The sequence below is a fragment of the Phlebotomus argentipes genome, unplaced genomic scaffold (assembly GCF_947086385.1).
Source record: "Phlebotomus argentipes unplaced genomic scaffold, Phlebotomus argentipes genome assembly scaffold_4, whole genome shotgun sequence".
Lineage (NCBI taxonomy): Eukaryota > Metazoa > Arthropoda > Insecta > Diptera > Psychodidae > Phlebotomus > Phlebotomus argentipes.
Genome location: NW_026776174.1, coordinates 9,582,088 through 9,599,948, shown reverse-complemented (window position 1 = coordinate 9,599,948; position 17,861 = coordinate 9,582,088). Strand labels below are relative to the sequence as shown.

General features: G+C 39.7%; 4 protein-coding genes across 6 annotated transcripts in view; 3 read left to right on the top strand and 1 right to left on the bottom strand.

Annotated features, from left to right (window-relative positions):
* The first annotated feature begins 370 nt into the window (after positions 1 to 370).
* Positions 371 to 979, top strand: LOC132258442 (luciferin 4-monooxygenase-like). The gene has a single exon (XM_059755769.1). It carries the CDS (start codon positions 371 to 373, stop codon positions 977 to 979), a length of 609 nt encoding a protein of 202 aa, XP_059611752.1.
* Positions 980 to 995: 16 nt separating this feature from the next.
* LOC132258714 (luciferin 4-monooxygenase-like) lies at positions 996 to 3,838 on the top strand. The gene is made up of 6 exons (XM_059756157.1): positions 996 to 1,334; positions 1,396 to 1,603; positions 1,666 to 2,005; positions 2,094 to 2,150; positions 2,219 to 2,324; positions 3,032 to 3,838. Exons 1-6 carry the CDS (start codon positions 1,185 to 1,187, stop codon positions 3,836 to 3,838), a joined length of 1,668 nt encoding a protein of 555 aa, XP_059612140.1. The 5' UTR covers positions 996 to 1,184.
* A 105-nt stretch (positions 3,839 to 3,943) lies between these two features.
* LOC132258440 (roundabout homolog 2) lies at positions 3,944 to 14,768 on the bottom strand. The gene is made up of 18 exons (XM_059755768.1): positions 14,759 to 14,768; positions 11,053 to 11,174; positions 10,794 to 10,980; positions 10,140 to 10,442; positions 9,907 to 10,045; positions 9,700 to 9,830; positions 9,343 to 9,620; positions 8,672 to 8,876; positions 8,352 to 8,589; positions 8,096 to 8,177; positions 7,857 to 8,027; positions 7,458 to 7,749; positions 6,881 to 7,381; positions 6,581 to 6,807; positions 6,317 to 6,521; positions 6,105 to 6,249; positions 5,744 to 6,043; positions 3,944 to 5,671 (listed from the first exon to the last, which is right to left on the bottom strand). Exons 1-18 carry the CDS (start codon positions 14,766 to 14,768, stop codon positions 5,308 to 5,310), a joined length of 3,900 nt encoding a protein of 1,299 aa, XP_059611751.1. The 3' UTR covers positions 3,944 to 5,307.
* Positions 6,154 to 17,861, top strand: part of LOC132258711 (protein N-terminal asparagine amidohydrolase) — a 50,504-nt gene continuing 38,796 nt past the window's right edge. For 2 of the 3 annotated variants that reach the window (XR_009468286.1, XM_059756153.1), the window contains exon 1: positions 6,154 to 6,251. The gene's annotated coding sequence lies outside the window, so the exon portion shown is untranslated. Of the gene's footprint in view, positions 6,252 to 13,799; positions 14,001 to 17,861 lie in introns of those variants that run through there. The other variant, XR_009468287.1, reaches the window with a different exon arrangement.

Sequence of the window (17,861 nt, the reverse complement as noted above, 5' to 3'; positions counted from 1 at the left end):
ATGTCAATTCTACCTTGGTTTCATACTTTCGGCCTTACAACACTTACGTATTTCATTTTCAGAGGTGTGAAAATAGTTTCTCAGCCTAGATTTGAAGAAAAAGCCTTTTTATCCTCAATTCAGGTAAATCTCAACATCCAATTTACATAAACTCACTATTAAATCTTATCATTTTCAGCAATATAAGATATCACATTTATATATTGTGCCTCCCGTGATGATTTTCCTGGCTAAGAATCCTAATGTTCAAAACTACGATTTGAGCAGTCTGATAGAAATATTTTATGGCGCTGCACCATTAGGAAAAGACATTGAGGACGAAGTAAAGCAAAGAATTCCGACCATTAAAATTATCCAACAAGGCTATGGAATGACAGAAACCACCCTGACTGTCTGCAGTGCAAGAGGATATTATCCTGTGAAAGGTAGCGTGGGACTTGTCACGCCAAAAACTTGGTGCAAAGTCGTGGATCCAGAAACTGGAAAAGCTCTTGGACCCAACAAACCTGGAGAGGTTTGTTTTAAAGGACCTTCAGTGATGAAGGGATATTACAAAAACCCAAAGGCCACTCAGGAGACTATCAGGAATGGCTGGCTGCACACCGGAGATATTGGATACTACGACGAGAAGAAGAACTTCTACATCGTCGATCGACTGAAGGAATTGATCAAGTACAACAGCTTCCAAGTGGCTCCTGCTGAACTGGAAGCCTTGATCCTGACTCATTTAGCGGTCAAGGATACAGCTGTTATTGGCATTCCCCACCCGGAAGCCGGAGAACTCCCTGCAGCTTTCGTGGTGAAGAAGGAAAACTACGAAGCGACAGCTGAGGATATTGCCAAATTCGTCTCTGATCGGGTATCAAATCCCAAAAGATTGCGAGGGGGTGTTCATTTCGTCGATGAGATACCCAAAAATCCGAGCGGAAAAATTTTACGAAGAGTCTTAAGAGATAGAATTGATGCTCTCAAATCATAATCTCAATTTTAATCTAGACTATTTGGTCTATGTGTTCTCCTCCATTCTTAGTAAGATATAAGAATTTGGTTATCTCAAATATTAACCAACCCTTGACCCAATGTTCATATAATCAGAACTGAGACAAGAGGCATAATGATAATACTGTTTATTACTGTTTAGACATCTGAGAGAGTGGGTTGTTAAAGCACGGTGTTAAGAGCTCATGAAAAGTGAGTGCAATAAAATGGGTACTGCGGAAAATAATTATCTTCTCTATGGGGGTGAAGTGTGTGATAATTTGGCGAAAAGATACAAATCTCTGGGTGAATTTTACTACCACAAACTGCAAGATGAGGCCAATGAAGCTGAAATTGTGAGTGAAGTCCTCAGATTTTCCAACAATAAAGTGCAAAGTTGGTTTTACTACCCGACAGATTGATGCAAAATCTGGTCAAAGAGTCACCAGGGAAGAAATGAGAATTGGAGCTGAACATTTAGCTGAGTTTTTGAAGCAAAACGGTGTCCAGACAGGAGATGTCGTCACTACACTCAGTGAAAATCGATTGGAATTCCCAGTGGTAATCTTTTCAGTGTTTTACTGCGGAGCTTCACTCAATGCTTTGAGTCCCTACTATACTGAAAGTGAGAAAATGCTCTTGTTTTCTCGATTTTACACATTCAATAGTTTTGATTTCCCACTCCAGATGAGATTTCGCATGCCCTAAAGATAGTGCAACCAAAGATAATTTTCCTAACGCCGGTTGTCCTGGACAGAGTAAGAAAGGTCTTGCAAGAATTAAATCTAAAAAGTGTTGTAATTAAATTTGACGAAGAAAATCTAGAAAACTCCAAGGAAAACCATGTCCTAAACTTCAGAGATATTATGAGAGATATAAAATATAGACCTAAAACTGAAATTGTACCTGTGAAAGTGAATCCTGAAAGCGATGTAGCCTTCATTCTGATGTCATCTGGAACAACAGGACTACCAAAATGTGTTCAAATATCACATAAGAATGTTTTGAGTATGTTTTCAGGGACAATGTAAGTTCAGAAGCTTGTTTACAAGCCACTTTATAGCCTTATCTTGAGGCGAGTCTTATATAATTCACTGTAACAACAATCATTGCAGATACATTTTTACTGATTTTCGCGAAAGAAGAGATAATGTTCTTCTGATAACACCATGGTAAACTTATCTCTCTTATATAGAATTTTTAAAATATATTTTTGAACTCTTTTTTGTGATTAAAATAGGGTCCATACTTTTGGCTTGATGGCAATGCTTCGCCTTGTGGCTTGTGGGGTCAGAACAATATCAATTCAGGGCTTTCAGGAAAAGTTCTATTTGCAAACAATCGAGGTAAGATTTCCACATACCTTTATAATGAAGATTTCCAAAAAAAAAGGGTCAGGAACTCCGCCAGGACGGTCAGGAAGTCGAGTCGGAAAGTTTCAATGTGTGTTGTTTGCAGTTTTCTTAATATTCCGCGATTTATCGCTTCACATTTTCTCCTATTCCATGTGAAATTCACTGCTAAAGGTGCTAAAACACTTTCCTTAGAGAATCACTTAAAAATTTTTATGCGTTTTAGCTTTTTTCTATCGCGGTAAACACAATCGGTGGTTTCCACCGATCCTGAGACGTTCAATCACGATCGCAGCTGGACGAAAGTTGACGATAAACTTGACGAAGAATTTTCTAGCAGTTTTTCAGTGCATGTTTTGGCGTGTATCTGACGAATTTCTGAGCAAAATTCTACAATTTTCTTGGGAAATTCACAAGTAAGGACGTTATCAGACATATGATTTTACCAGAAAAGTGTAGAAATGGAAAGAGAAAAGGATTTTAGTGAATGTGTTATGCTTGTTATTACATTTTAACGCAGATATTTGTGAGGTGAGTCTTGGGGTGTGATTTTCATGTTTTTATGGACACAGAAAACACAGCTGATATCGCTGAAATTGCTTCTTCGTATCGTGTTTGACTTTCCTTCCTGACCTCCCAAACCAATCTCTCGGAATTTTTCTTCCTCTATTAACTGGTCTACAGAACACCTCACTTTCCAGGACTACAAAGTGTCTGTGTGCTTTGTGGCACCTGCTTTGATGGTGTTCTTCAGCAAAGCCACTATTCTTGATCAGTACAATCTTCTCACATTGAGGACTATATATTCTGGAGGGGCTCCGCTGAGCAAGGATATAGTGGAAGGCATCATAAAGCGTCTTCCAAATGTTAAAGTCATTTACAATGGATACGGCTTGACAGAGACATCCGCTGGAATCCTCCACGCCAACTCAAGCATCAACAAACTCAACAGTATTGGAGTCCTTTACAGAGGAGCGTGGGGTAAAGTGATCAATCCGGAGAGTGGAAAGGCTCTGCCTCCCAATACTCCTGGTGAGCTGTGTTTCAAGGGGGATCAGATAGTTCTGGGCTACAGGGGGAATGCAGAGGCCACGAAGAACCTGATCGATCCTGACGGCTGGCTTCATTCTGGAGACATTGGCTATTACAATGAGGGCAGGGAATTCTTCATTATTGGCAGATCTAAGGAGGTCATCAAGTACAAAGGCTTCCAAGTGCCTCCGGTGGAGTTGGAGACTGTGCTCTTGAGTCATCCAAAGGTGCGCGATGCCGCCGTCATCGGGATTCCGGATGAAATCGCAGGGGAGTTGCCAATGGCTCTTGTGGTCAGAAACACGGGCGTCGAAGTGAGCGACAAGGAGCTCGTAGACTTTGTCAATAGCAAGGTATCGCATCCGAAGAAGCTGAGAGGCGGTGTAAAGTTCATATCCAAAGTCTCAAGGAATGTAAACGGGAAGATTATGCGGCAAGAATTGAAGAGCAGATTTGGCATGATGTCTAAACTCTAGTCATGGAGGGTTTTATTATTTATATTCGACATATTTTCAAAGTATACACTACTTTTACTTAAAAACATCTGGAAAAGGGGTGTTCCAAAATGGTTTTCTCTCGGCTTTAGCTATTTACAGTGGATTTATTGATTGATTATTCGTTACATTATGCTTCTAAACCGTGTAGTGTACGTAAATGGGTCGCAATTTCTATCGCTTTTCCTTTAACCTTCATGTAATCTGTACAAAATCTATCGTATTGCCGTTCATAGAAATTCTAATGCACCATACAAAAAAGTTTTCAAACTTTTCACGATTGTTATGGAGTGGTATTGTATGGGAGTACGCATAGTGAGATGTTTCCATCTGCTGTTGTCTGCAAATTACATATTTTATGCATATCACATCACAATATATCACAGTTTTGCAAATTTGAATATTTTCTACATTTTATGTACGTTTTGCAGAACAATTTTCCTACATCTACAAGTTGATTATATCCAACAGGATCAAATTAATATTTAGCAAGGAAAAAAACTTGCAAACTTTTTTTCCGAAATAAATAGACTCTATAACATTTTTCTCTTCCTTCATCTTCCTCTTGCTTCTCTGGATTCACCAAGTAAACAATAACCACGTTTCACGTTTTTGATTAAATTCAAAATATAACCCTACTAAAGACGATATGATTATTGCGCATTGTTATAAATTAATAAAAAATTATTATTGTACATAATAAAAGCACACAAGTTATTTGATTTCTTTTGCATCTTATATCTCAGGGATAAAGTGGAAAATATTGCAAACATTTGGTCTAAAACAATAGCTTCTGATATGGATTTCTTTTTTGATATTTCAAATAGGCCAAAATCAGTAAAAAGAATTTTAAAGTTTTTCTCCCAATTTCTCTTTCGATATGTTTTTGAAATTTTTCCTACCGCAATAAAGTTTTAATGGATTTTAAAATGTAAATTAATTAGAAAATTGTTTTTCAGCCATGTCTCAATGTCATTCCGCGGCGATAACAAAAGTATATCTTGTTACTCATTCAGTCTTCAGTGTTATTGCGTTTTCTTCATATTCCAAGATGCTCCTCGTTTTTCCATCTATTCACTTAATTTGTATGTTCGTGGGTGAAAAAGTCAAAAATCTAGGAAGTACATAAATATGTCAGTAAATGGACTAGCAAACAATGATTCTCGGATCCTAATAGTATAGTCTAAATACGTTATTGTTAGGGGCCTTATGTACACAATATGTATAGAATATGTAAGTCTTCAGTGGATGCTAAAATATTTAGATAATGTTGTCTACTGTTTTCGTCTGATTAACTTTTCAAGCACTAGACGATGTCTAAGAGTAATGTTACAGATACTTCCCTAATCCCCTACTTTCATGCTCTTTACAATGAAATGACTAGATTCTCTGCATAGACAGACCCTATAAGTTTATATGTGATTTACTGTAATCATCTGTGTTTGGAACACTTATTGCGATGGATCGATAGTCTCGGCGTACACGCACGAGCTCTCTTCACTGCACGAGCAGCATGTGTCGGTGTCTTCACGTGAGGCGTAACAGTCACTATTTTGATCAATAAGCTTGTCGTTTGTTGCGTAGCTATCGTCATTGCGATTGAATTCGAATGAACGCGTGGTGGAAATCAATCTCGGGTTTTCTCTTCCTCTCTCGCTGTGATCGGGCAGTTTCTTTTTCTGATGGCAGTGTCGCGCACATCTCACGGGTTGTCTCATTGAGTGGTCAGAGCACTCTGAGGAGCAGGTGTAGATTAGATTGTGTTGATAGTCCGGATTAATGATTTGCTGATGTGACGCCAGAGCATCGCAACTACTGAAAGTGACAGAGACTGCATGAAGAATGTGATTTCTTGCTGAAAACTTAAGCATGTGATGAAGATCTTACTGAGAATTGTTGCAATAGTTGACTTGCTGTTGGTTGTGCCGCTGATAGTCGGAATGTTGATTCGGGTGGCATTGCTTATGTTTAGGAACGTGGGGATTATTTGGCATATTCGGCACACAACATGTAACATGACCTACAGTTTGGCAGCATTTCTGATACTGAGCTCCCGGATACGGAAGCAAGCTATTGTAAATGTTTTCCGTGTTGATTTGCTGATGGGCATCCCACGGAGAGTAGCTGGACACTGAGTTTCCGCAGGAAGAGCCACTGTGTCCTGACACTTGAGAGGCAGTCATCAGCCTGTGGGGAAACAATATTATACTATGTGATCTAATTCTTTGCCACTGTTTTTTGAACTCACATTCCAGAACAAGACTTGGACGCTTGCTGACCACCTCGCTCAATGTTCTCCGGAGTGTAGAACAAGGCTGGATTGGCAGTTCCTGGAATAGGAGGGGGATGCTCCGGTGGTGGTGGTAGAAAATCTGTCCAATTATTAGGAACAACTGTAAGTATTTGACCACATTTAACATACAATCAACACAGTTCACAGGTGAGTTACGGTTCACTTACTTTGCGGAAATTGTGTATACGGTATTGAAGGTTGAGGTTTCCCTTGAATGGCGTTGGATGTGGGGCTTGAGGCACCTGATGAGTAAGGTTCTCGACTGCAATTGGATCGTTTTGTGCAAGTGTCGCTCGATGAGCGGCTGCTTCCGCTTGGATTGCCATTGCTGATAAGCATTGTTGTGGCGTAAGGAGTTGGATTCTCAGGTGACTGCAAGGGAGATAATAAGATTTACGTTGGGAAATTGAATTGGGGATTGAGTGGTTTACCTTTTGGCAACTGTAGAATGTACTGAGATTGCGAGTGTCCACTTCTGCATAGTCTGTGCCTATATCTCCATAAGATCCGGGAGCGTTGGATGAGTTGACTAGGAGTTTAGCTTCACTTAATCCGGAGTCTTTGTCTGTGTCACCTGCGCGCCAGCCTCTATCAATCCAGATGCTCTCTTTGCCATTCAAAGCTAAGGCTGTTATTTCACTAGCATTGACACTGGGAACTGCACAGCAACATTAAAAATAGTGAGATAATTACAATCAATCAAGGTGCAAGAGACAAAATTACAATCTTACCATTCAAATGATTCATTCCCTTGCTGAGTCGGTGCTTCTTGCGGAAGAATATCATGGCTGTGCCCGAAGCTACGATTATTGTCACAAGCATAAGAATTAGGAGAATCATGAACCACGGCTCGTGCACGATGTCACGCTTCTGCGGCTCCTCGGACGTGGAGGCGGATCCGCTGGGGTGTGCGCGTGGTGGTGAAATGATGTGTGATGGATCCATGAGGAGGGTGACGGGCTGCGAGTACGGACCGGCTCCAACTCGAGTGTAAGCCACAATGCGAATATTGTATGATGCGCCTATTGTGAGATTGTTCAGCATAACAGACATGGTGGTGGAGTTGAGAGTCATTTGAGCAAGGATTTTCGACGAATTGCCAGCTTTCACTTGGATTTTGTACCCCAATATAATGCCATTGTGATGCTGATTCTGCGGCGGAAGCCAACGTACCCAGCCGGCTGTGAGGTTCAGCATGCCCGTCTGTACGTTGTCAGGTGGTGCAGATGGAACTGAAGTGAGATATATGGGCGAGAATGAGGTGTGTGTGTGTGTGAATTTTGCATGGAAATATTTCAGTCAATTTACCATCTTCTAATGTCTGGACGATTTTCGAATTGCTCGGCTGACCCTCGACACTCTGGTAAAATGGGGCGATGAAGAATTCGTATTTGGTGAACTTTTTCAGATTCGCCACTACATGTGACTCAATTTTGGGACTCATGATGGTGATAATGTTGTAATTCTGTGAGCCGCTGCTCACGTCGCGGAAGCGCAGATACAAGCCCTGAATGTACTCATCGTTGAAGGTGATGTGTAGTCGCCAGTCTAGTCGAATGGATGTAGAGTTTGCAGCCACGGCATTAACAAGTTCAACAATCTGCAATAATGAAGACATTGAGAATGAGCGAGAGACGCCCCATTTTCGTGGGCCATTGTTGTGCTCTGGGTGCGGAAAAGCAAATTAATTCGGGAGGAAAATGTCACCTTTTCACTGAGAACAGCACGAGCTGCAATTAATTTTGATTGTGGTATTATTTCACTCCTGGCGCCCAATGTCTTGGCTGGGTGAGACAATAGAGACGGTATAGAGAGTCCATAGATATTTTCGGCACGTACCAAAAATACATAAGAAGTCGCTGGCTTCAGTTCTGTTATCTGTAAGGAAATCGTGGATGTCCTTTTGTATAAATTCAACACAATTACTCCGTCTCTGCGCGACTTACCGTAATTGTTTGATTTGGCACGCGATGGGCCGCCACCACCCACCCAGTCTGCAGATCCGAACTGAAATACTCGACGGTGTAGCTGAAAAATGCAAAATTATACATGTATTAAATTTCATGGGGAAATTTAGTCGTAAAAAAAAAGTTTTTCGCATAAAAATCGTCTCGATGGGCGTGTGTGATGAGTTGGCTGGAGTGCGTATGTATGTTGAAGACAAATTAGTGCAATATTTAATGGACATATTTAGGGACTCACCCAATTAGTGTGGACGCTTCCTCGCTTTGATTCCGCCTCCACGAGAGCGTTATGGCATTCTCTGTGATATTAATGATTCTGGGGGCCGATGGGGGTGCTGGAAAAGTGCTGGGATCGGGAATTCGGTGAAATATTGGCGAAGTGCTCTTTTTCACGCTCAGCGATGCTGACCACGACGTTTCGCCACTCTCTGAAGACGCTGTGCAAGTGTACAGCCCAGAGTCCGTGGATTGTAAGTCTGAATAGGACATTTTAGTATTATTTTCATAATCGATAATTCGTGGGTTTATGTAGCTAATCAAGCGCGCTGTAAAACTCACTCGTTATTCTGAGGGAGCCGTTCTGTTGTATCATAAAATGCCGCTGCCCCGCACTCAGCGCCACCCCATCCTTGTACCACTTGATATCGGGTGGCGGGCTTCCGATGGCCTGACATGGCATCTGAGTTGCGCCACCGAGAGGCAGTGTTTGGTTGCTGGGGCCGATTTGAATAATTGGGGGTGGTATGTCATCAACGGATGTCACCTGGAATAATTAATGATGCACTGATTAGTCCATTAGTGTCATATTGTTTGATATGTGAAAAACAAAATAGCAAATTAGGTGTACACCATTGCACGTATATAAAACAGAGGTACATTGTCATGCCGTTGGCCAGTGTGCATATCATAATTTTATTACTCAACTCAACCTCCCGCAGGCACATTGTCAAATCACCAGAAGGGTAATGCGGTGGCAAGTGGGGAGCTTTGATTTTTGATATTCCGACATACATACACGAACGAGGATATAAGTTGAGTGTTTTGGGGCCTTTGATTTATGAATATACTTCCTTAAATTTATTATGAGCTGCCTAAACTCTGCATTGACCCTAATTGACCCCAAATGAGAATATTGCCGCTTTATCCGAATGTCACTAATTAGGTAATGTCTGCCTAAATGACATCGTGTTATACATTGCAATTCGCACTTCACGCAGAATGATTAATACCTGCAGAAAGGCACGCGTTGTCGCGGAACCAGCTACACTTAAGGCTGAACAGACAAAGTATCCGGCATCTTCCTTCTGCACTCCGCGAATCTGCAGGGCTCCTTGCGATGTGATATGTATGTGTCCGTATGAATTGTCCGGAAACATGAGCATCTGCGATCCTTCCTTTGTCCAGAACACCGACGGAGGTGGGTTACCTTTGGCGAGGCACTCAAACAGTGCGATTCCATTGAGGCCGACCTTTTTGTCTTGTGGCCGAACAGAGAAGCTCGGAGGTGCTACAAGACAAGAATGTGTGTTGATTCATAAATCTAAAGAGGCAAGATTTTACCACAAAACAAGTCATTTTTCTCTTACAATTGACAATCAAGTGTGCTCTAGCGCTTATTTGTCCCACGCTATTGTGCGCCTCACAAATGTACATTCCCTCATCCGTTAGAGCCACATTCTTTATTATTAGGCTCTTGTCACTTTCCAGTATATCCGCCCTGGAAGTGAAAATAATTGATATACATTTTGCTGGGCACACGGTGTGAGAGGAGAAGAGGAAATCCGTGTATTTACCTTCCCACAGGCATATTTCCATCATCTTTTCGCCACAGTATCTGAGGTTGAGGGTCACCGCCCACGGAGCAGTGAAATTGAACAGTCTGTCCACTGAGAACGGTGACATCCGTGGGCTCCTTATTGAAGTATGGCTTCACTGGAGAGTGAGAGAAGAGAGAAAAAGAAATACTGTATATTGAAATTGGTTCGCGCGTGAAGAATATGATTTGAATGCATGAAGAGACAATTACCTTGTACAGTGAGCTTGGCGTAGGCACTCTCCCTTGTACCTACAACATTCTGAGCGGTGCACTGGTATCGTCCTTCGTCAAGTGGGCGCACGTCGTTGATCAGCAAATTTCCCCCGTCCACGATGCGCATCCGAAACGTCGGTTGGTTGCTGTGCACCATGTCTAAATCCAGAATCATGCCATCTTTCTTCCATATGAGTGTGGGTTCGGGGCTTCCCTTTGGTGGGCCACACTCCAGCAGGGCCGTCTCTCCGGCCGCAACTCTCGTGTCTTTGGGTTCCACTCGAAAGTCTTCCCTCAGCACTGCTCGGACAAGTAATGTGGGTGAGGAAAGAGGCAATAAATAGCCAACATCTAATAACTTTTACTTTAAATTCTGAAATAGTCTTTTGTGTTAATTGCTCCTACTACTAAACACCATTTTCCACGCTGTTTGTCGCTAGGGTGCTGTTTGTCATCAATATTTATTATTACAAGTCTATCTGCATTTGTGTCTGCAGTGACATTTAGTAGAATTTATGGTTGAAAACCCGTGTTTTGTACAAATAAGCATAATTTTTGATTAAGTGCTTACACTTATCTCTCCAAAGATCAATACTATGCGCTCCCCCTCAATCTCTTCGACTCAACACGAGTACAAGAGTGGCTTTTTACCTGCAATTTGCAGAGTGGCATTTCGACTTTGTGCCTTTCCAGCAACATTTTTCGCCACACACCAATAAACTCCAGCGTCTTGCTCTTTTTTCCCATGAACGGTGCGCAGGAAGAACAGGGATCCAGATGGTAATAATACTCGATGTGATTTATTGTCGTTGGGACTTGTCTTCACCGATTCGCCATCCTTTTGAGGTGGGGTGGGAAAATTGCGTTATGATATTTATACACAATTGGGCGCCATTCAGGGTTAATTTACCTTAAACCATTCAATCGTGGGCTCCGGTCGACCTTCTGCCTTGCAATTGAGTGTCACAGGCTCGCCCTTGGGCACAAGGATATCCGATGGATGTTCAGTGATTCTCGGTGAGCGATATTGAGCTGCAAAGATGATAGAATCAATATTAATTTTCAATTAAAGTTGGACAAAATTCATCTGGCATGTGAAACACGTTTCCCGATCTCTCTGAATAAATGGGGTTGCGATGCTGCACACTTTACATTTACTTATTATCTCATGTAAAGGATTGAGATTGAGAAGAACAGTGACAATTAACTCTCTACGCTAAGTAGAATGTCTGCGGATTGTGTGTATATATTTTTCTCCTCTATGTACTTTCGTGGACACATACGGTGAGTGTATGTAAAACAGAAATAAACAATGTAGTTATTTTAAACACTGGCTAAGAGCCCAAATGAAAGTGTACTTTTAGCATACCTCTTAAACACTTAATAGTTAAATACCATTCCATGTGCATATACTTCCACCATGTACTTATGTCTCATGTTCTGAAACATTAAAGACGAATAGGGTGAAGAAAAACCTGCTAACTTGCGACTATATAATTTGAAAATTGCATTAGGATTCATGTTCATCGTCATGTCATTCTGGCTTTGTCTCTCCACTAAATTAACACGATAGTTTTCACAGTGATTTCGCGTGAATTGAACAGTGCATGTGAGGTTTAATATTTTATGTCTGGTTGGAGGAAATTTCCAACTTTTCTATGCTGTACATATTTCCCCATTTGACTTTTTTACTGCGCGACTCTCAAAATAAATAGAAAGACAGCTTGTCTTCTCAAGACAATCCTTTTTATGTTCGCCTCTAAATTCTAACTCTCGCGTCTGTTATTCTAAGGTCTTTTCTCATCTGTCTACCATATCTTGTGGGTAATAATACTATAACTGAATAATTTGAGAGAGAAGTAAATATTTACCTCATAAATATAATTCATTTGCCTGCCATATACGGTTTTATTTGCATTTTGCACCTACGCATTCACACCTGATTAACATAATTTCGTTGACCTATGATGATTACCATTGTTATGCACAGAGTAACTCAATTATCTTAAGATGTTGCACACAGGTTGGGTTGGAAAGTGTGAAAAAACGTGCTCAAGAATAAGCATCAACTACACAGTTTGTCGTTCTCTCTCGATTACACCGCGATATCTTAGTCGTAACAAGAAATAATTTCAGTAGAATGATTGCGATTGTATGTAATTTATTCATAAATTCTGTATATAACATGTTGAGAGAGATTGAAATACTTCGACACCCTTCTGTTTTTCCACGAAACTCTTTTGCTGATAAAATCAACTTGCGTGCGCCATCCTTGGAGAGGACGAGTGGGGTGGGGGTTTCGTGAATATAACTTTTCCTTCTACTTTTTAAATGACTCATTATAATTAGATTAGAATTGTATTCACGTTGGAATTACATCCAAAATTAACCTACTTATCAGCTGTTTTACGTTACAATCTTAACAAAGCAAATTAATACGGGCTATGTATAACGTGTGGTTGTTTTTGGGAGGGAAGATGAATGGCAAATTAAAATAATCCCTATTTTATACCGTTTGGGTATTTTGTAGGCCTATGCTTACTGTAATTACGACTTTTCACGCATTCGCGGTCTACGGAAAGCTGACAGGATACGGAAAAATATTTTCATTTCAAAAGGTGGTAATTAATTATTAATTTTCAGCCAGTCACTGTGGGCATGCTGTATATTTCCAAATATATCATTTAGTCTGGCATAAATTGATAGGGAAATCAGGTACTGCGCCAGCATTTTACATTCACATACTATTTGTTGTGATATTAAGCCGCGCGCATAGCCAGAGCTGAATATCAATTATGATATTCGTATGAATTATACTGGGCATCTGTCGCTCTGCAGCAATGTTGTCACATGTGAATAAACAAGATATAGATTTGGATGCCACCCACTATATCATTTTCGTTGCTGCGCCGTGCAGTGTAGAAAAAATGTCAGTTGGTGGGCAATGGCAGTTGAAATCATTTCAATCCCGGCATCGCGTGTGATAACTCATATGTGCCATGCGACTAACAATACCATCGTGCGAGTTAAAAATATCTCGTAAATTAGCGCACACGAAAGAATGCATTCCATGATTGCGGGCTTGTTGTACAATCTCAAATATTCGCGCGGTGACTATAGAGATTAGGGGATTTTAGTGGGAATGTCAGTTGGCACCAAACAAGGGACAGAGAGTTAATTGTACATCTCTTTATTTGGAATTGAGGAGTTGTGTAAGAAGGTACAAGAATTATGACTGGGATTTTATTGTTCAGTGTGTCAAAAATAATCGAAAAGTCGCAACTGACAATCTTAGCATATCGACTCAACAATGGTTCATGACCACATTTATCTATCATTCATTTGTAACACACAACTATAAATAATTCATGTGAATAATGAATTCAGAACAGATCTACGTTTTCGTCTCTTGCTGCATACATAAGTGATTTGGGTAAATAAATACACCTCTATGCTGGGCTGCTCCAGGTAAATGCCAAAATCTTTACACGACCGTACAGACGAACGTGTCTGATTTATTTTAATTGTTTTATATCATCCTATATCCCCACATTGTATGCACATGTGGTGAGCATTTGCCTTTGAAGAGTCTCTCTCTACTGTGGACACACGATGACGTTATGTTGTCGCTGATGGCTACATTCGAATCTATCCTATTTGTCTTTAACCCCTTTACATGTTAATCAGAAAATATATATTTCAACAATACCATTTGCTAATTTTTGTATTTGATTGTTAGCGGCTTCTGATGGCAATCAAGAGCAGAAAATTGAACAGATGAAGGAATAACTACTGTCTAATCGCTGCAACTGCTTCGCGAAATACGACAAATGCTTATTAAGCCGACGATCGCAATAGGTATGATGGGTGCATGATAAATTGAAGTAAAAATATGCAATGGTCATTTTCATATATGCAATGTCCTATTTCATGCATTGCATGTTAGGGACTAAACGACAGGAAGGTAGTAAATCATAATTTATTCATACATAACGAATAGTGTTACATTATTGGGCAATAACATTCGCCTATATTATCGCCCATTTTGACAAATATTGGAATATTTTGTCGCTGATACAATATATGATACCCTCACGAGTCTCCTTCCCACTCCAAATTGAGCCGTGAAGGTTCTCTTCTTTCGCTGGGATGTATCAATAATAAAACTATGAGCGGCTCAATCGCGAGAATATGTTGGGTTTCTAAGAGGGACTAATTAGAAAATCATCCAGCATTCAGGGGGAGAATGATTGATTATAAAAGCTTTCGTTTGTACGAGCACACGTACCGGCATCTCAATAATTTGATCAACTAATCAAATCTGTAGGAAAGTACACATATTCACGGAGATGTTTCCTGATGCATATCTCTTTGATTGTCATAGGTGTATTAAAAATCGTGATTCCACAACTTTATGTGCCTTCCTCTTGTCTGTATCAACTCACTGGTGCTCATGTGTTTTGAGAAATGTTCTTCTATCGCGTATACATATGCGTATATCATTGTGAAAAAGCGCCGTCTGTATGAAATATTTTCTTGCATTTCTTCTGAGTGGGGGGGAGGAGAAACATAACAATATTTTCTCTTCTCCCTTGATAATATAGTGCAAAACTCACAACATATCATCTTACCGAAGAATCATGTAATACTTGAGCGAAATATATTTCGTCAGGTCATACGAAATGTGTTCTGTCTAATGGTTTTCCCCTTTTGCACTCTTACTTCATGTTTATCGGTATCAGCACGTACCATTGCGCTGTATTTACTGTACATCCACCTTTCGCTTCCCCCGTGATATATTAGGTACTTTAAGAAAATGTCACATTTTATACTGCGCCGTAATTCTAATGAGAAGTACCGCTTTTGCGCGGTAATTAGAAGAAATGACGCTAAATATAGAGACATTGGATGGTAAAAATTCAATTACTTTTCCTATATACTTTTCGCCTTTCTTGATGGCCAACATCTTGTCAAGGATAAACAATTATCAGTAATTATCATCGCCAATGTTGTCACTAATGGTTATTGTTTCGACAAAAATTATATACCGTCGCGCTCAAATCGCGCCGAGAGTTAATTTAAAGGGAAATGCTGCTAATGCATTTGCTTTGCCAGCGTAAAGTGATTTGGGAATGTACATAGTGACAGATTGCTCTTGGGTTCGACTTATGTGGCACATAAGGCACATATTTTGGGCCGAAAAATTCGGGTTAAACCGATGAGGTGGAAAGTCTTAACCAAAGATAAATAATCCGAGTGGGAAAAGTTCTCAATTCATCATATTTCAACATTTTATGCACAGATGCGCATGTATATAAGTTCCAGTAAAATTTAGTTAAATAATCATTTGCTCGTGAAAATAGGACCATTTACTCGGTGGATAAATAAACCACGAGCAGATTGAAATATCTTCTCAATGGACTGTGCAACTTTTGCTGCTTGACTTGGGGAGGGAAATATTAAAAAATTTAATTAGTTTAAATGATAAATATTTACATGAATCCGTGGCAACACACAGTGAAAGATGATCTGCCGATATGATCGTATTCGTCGCAAGGAATAAGTTCATAGTTGGTATATTTTTCCTGGCTAGGCTTCACTTATACTCGTAAATCTCTGAGTGCGAGGGATATTTACAGTGGAGTGTAATGTGCAGTATAAATTGTTTATATTCCATCTCCTCATGCGTGTGGAGATCTGTGCAGAATATGCAATATTTCATTGATATCTTCAAACGAGTTTTCTTTCTTGTGAATTGGGCAATTTTATTAGTGTATCACCTTTCTGTTACCCCATAAGTAATCGAGCAGATTTCCACATTAGGCAGAAATGGATAAAAACTATAAAAGTCCATAAAGAGAAATATCAATTTGATATCATAAAACTGTCGCTCAATCCCGTCATTTGATGAAAAGTCACATAAAAATATCACAAGTCATAAATCACTCACCATATTTGTAAATATGTGTGGTATTTTGGAAATGGTAAAAGTGTATTCAATGAAAAGTCAAGAGGTAAATATATAGCCCCGCCATGTGCACATATGTTACATACAATAAAACGATAAGCCCAGGCTTAATGTATGTTATGATAGTTTCCTCAAGACAGAGGAGGAAAAAATTGTCGCTTTTCTCGTCCAAACATTAGGCTGAGAGGTGGAAATTTAATTAAATATCAGTGAATTTTTACTGCTGGGAGAGGAACGCATTTTTGCTCTATCTTAATTCATTCGGAATTCCTATGGAGGTCTGCGCTGTGAACGATAGATTTTCCTAATGCTTCATTTTATAGAGATAATGATGCTCTTGAAGTTCTTTCGCAAGTTATGAGAACTTCTTAGTTATTTATGGTGTTTAATTCTAAAGAAGTGGAGCATACAGCGAATTGCTGTTTGCTTTCACGGCAGTCTTGCGTTGATAACGTGAAAAAATCAACGAGAAATAAATGTGACAAGAATTAGTGGAGAAGTAAAAGGAATTGTTCTTGGACTAACATATCAAAATTAGATTCACGACATATTGGTTGATTTCTTCGTATGGTCTTGTACGAGACATAACTGCTTCTCGGAGATTAAAAGAAAATAAAATTCAAATAGCTGAGAGGCAACGTTTCAAAAGCATTTCTTTTTCTGGAACGACGTTCCTTTTTTCTCACTCTCCAAATAGCGAGAATAGTTTTGACAAACAAGCCCATTATATATCGAATAGTATGTAAACTATTTATTTACTTTGCCTTCTAACAGCCGAACAGTGAAACAGAAGAGAGTCACAGAGAGTGAAAAATTCAGCTGTTTGCGATAAACAATTAAACGACAACTAATAATTTAGGAGGAGGTATATTAAGATCATTAGTTGATTGTGAACTCACCGTGGACGTGGATGAGAAATCTGCACCAAATAATCAGGAATGATAAATTTAAGTTCATTTTTCTGAATATTTTACGGCCTGTCTGCTCGATGAATGTGTGATGCCGACGGTATTCCGGTAGTCCTCAAATTTGTCCACCCATGGCAATGCTGGTGTTTTTTTTAGTAGTTTAGCGGCTCTCCACTGACAATTTCACTCACAATCCTCACAATTGCACATTATTCTTCATACAAACACAATTAATCCAGGTCGTTGAGGTGTCTTTCACTTTGAATTATTGATTTTGCATCTGCAATTCTTTCCCTACTTCACATGAACAGTCCCAATCCATGGTAAATGAGGGTGAAATATTCGCACTAGAGTGTCCTGTTGTTGAGAGATAAATTACTTTATTTTTGTCTGCCATCATTGTAACAATGTCACCAGCGAATTACTCTAATGAATTGGGCAGAGAAAGAGAGGATTAATTATAACAATTAAACAGAATGATTAAAGAGGATTAGGAGGAATTTTCGAGCAACAACAATTGTTTAATATGCAGGTAGGAAGTTTGACGGAAGCGCCAGAGTATGCACAATATGTTTGTGAGTTTCGGCTTATACATGGGATTTCCTCTAATTAAAACAACAATAAATGCAGTATTTTTGTTGTTCCAAGAACTAAAACAATTTTCACTTTCCTAGAGTTTATCTTTTGGAGAACATCCAATTTAGTCAATTATGTTGAGCACGACTCAACTGCCTCGGCTAGCGAGTGTGGCAATTTTTCTTTGTGTAGAAATTCACCATCTCTAAATTCTTTGCTTTGGTGGGGCTTTTTTTTGCCAATCCTCGCGAGCGCTTCTTTTTCTCC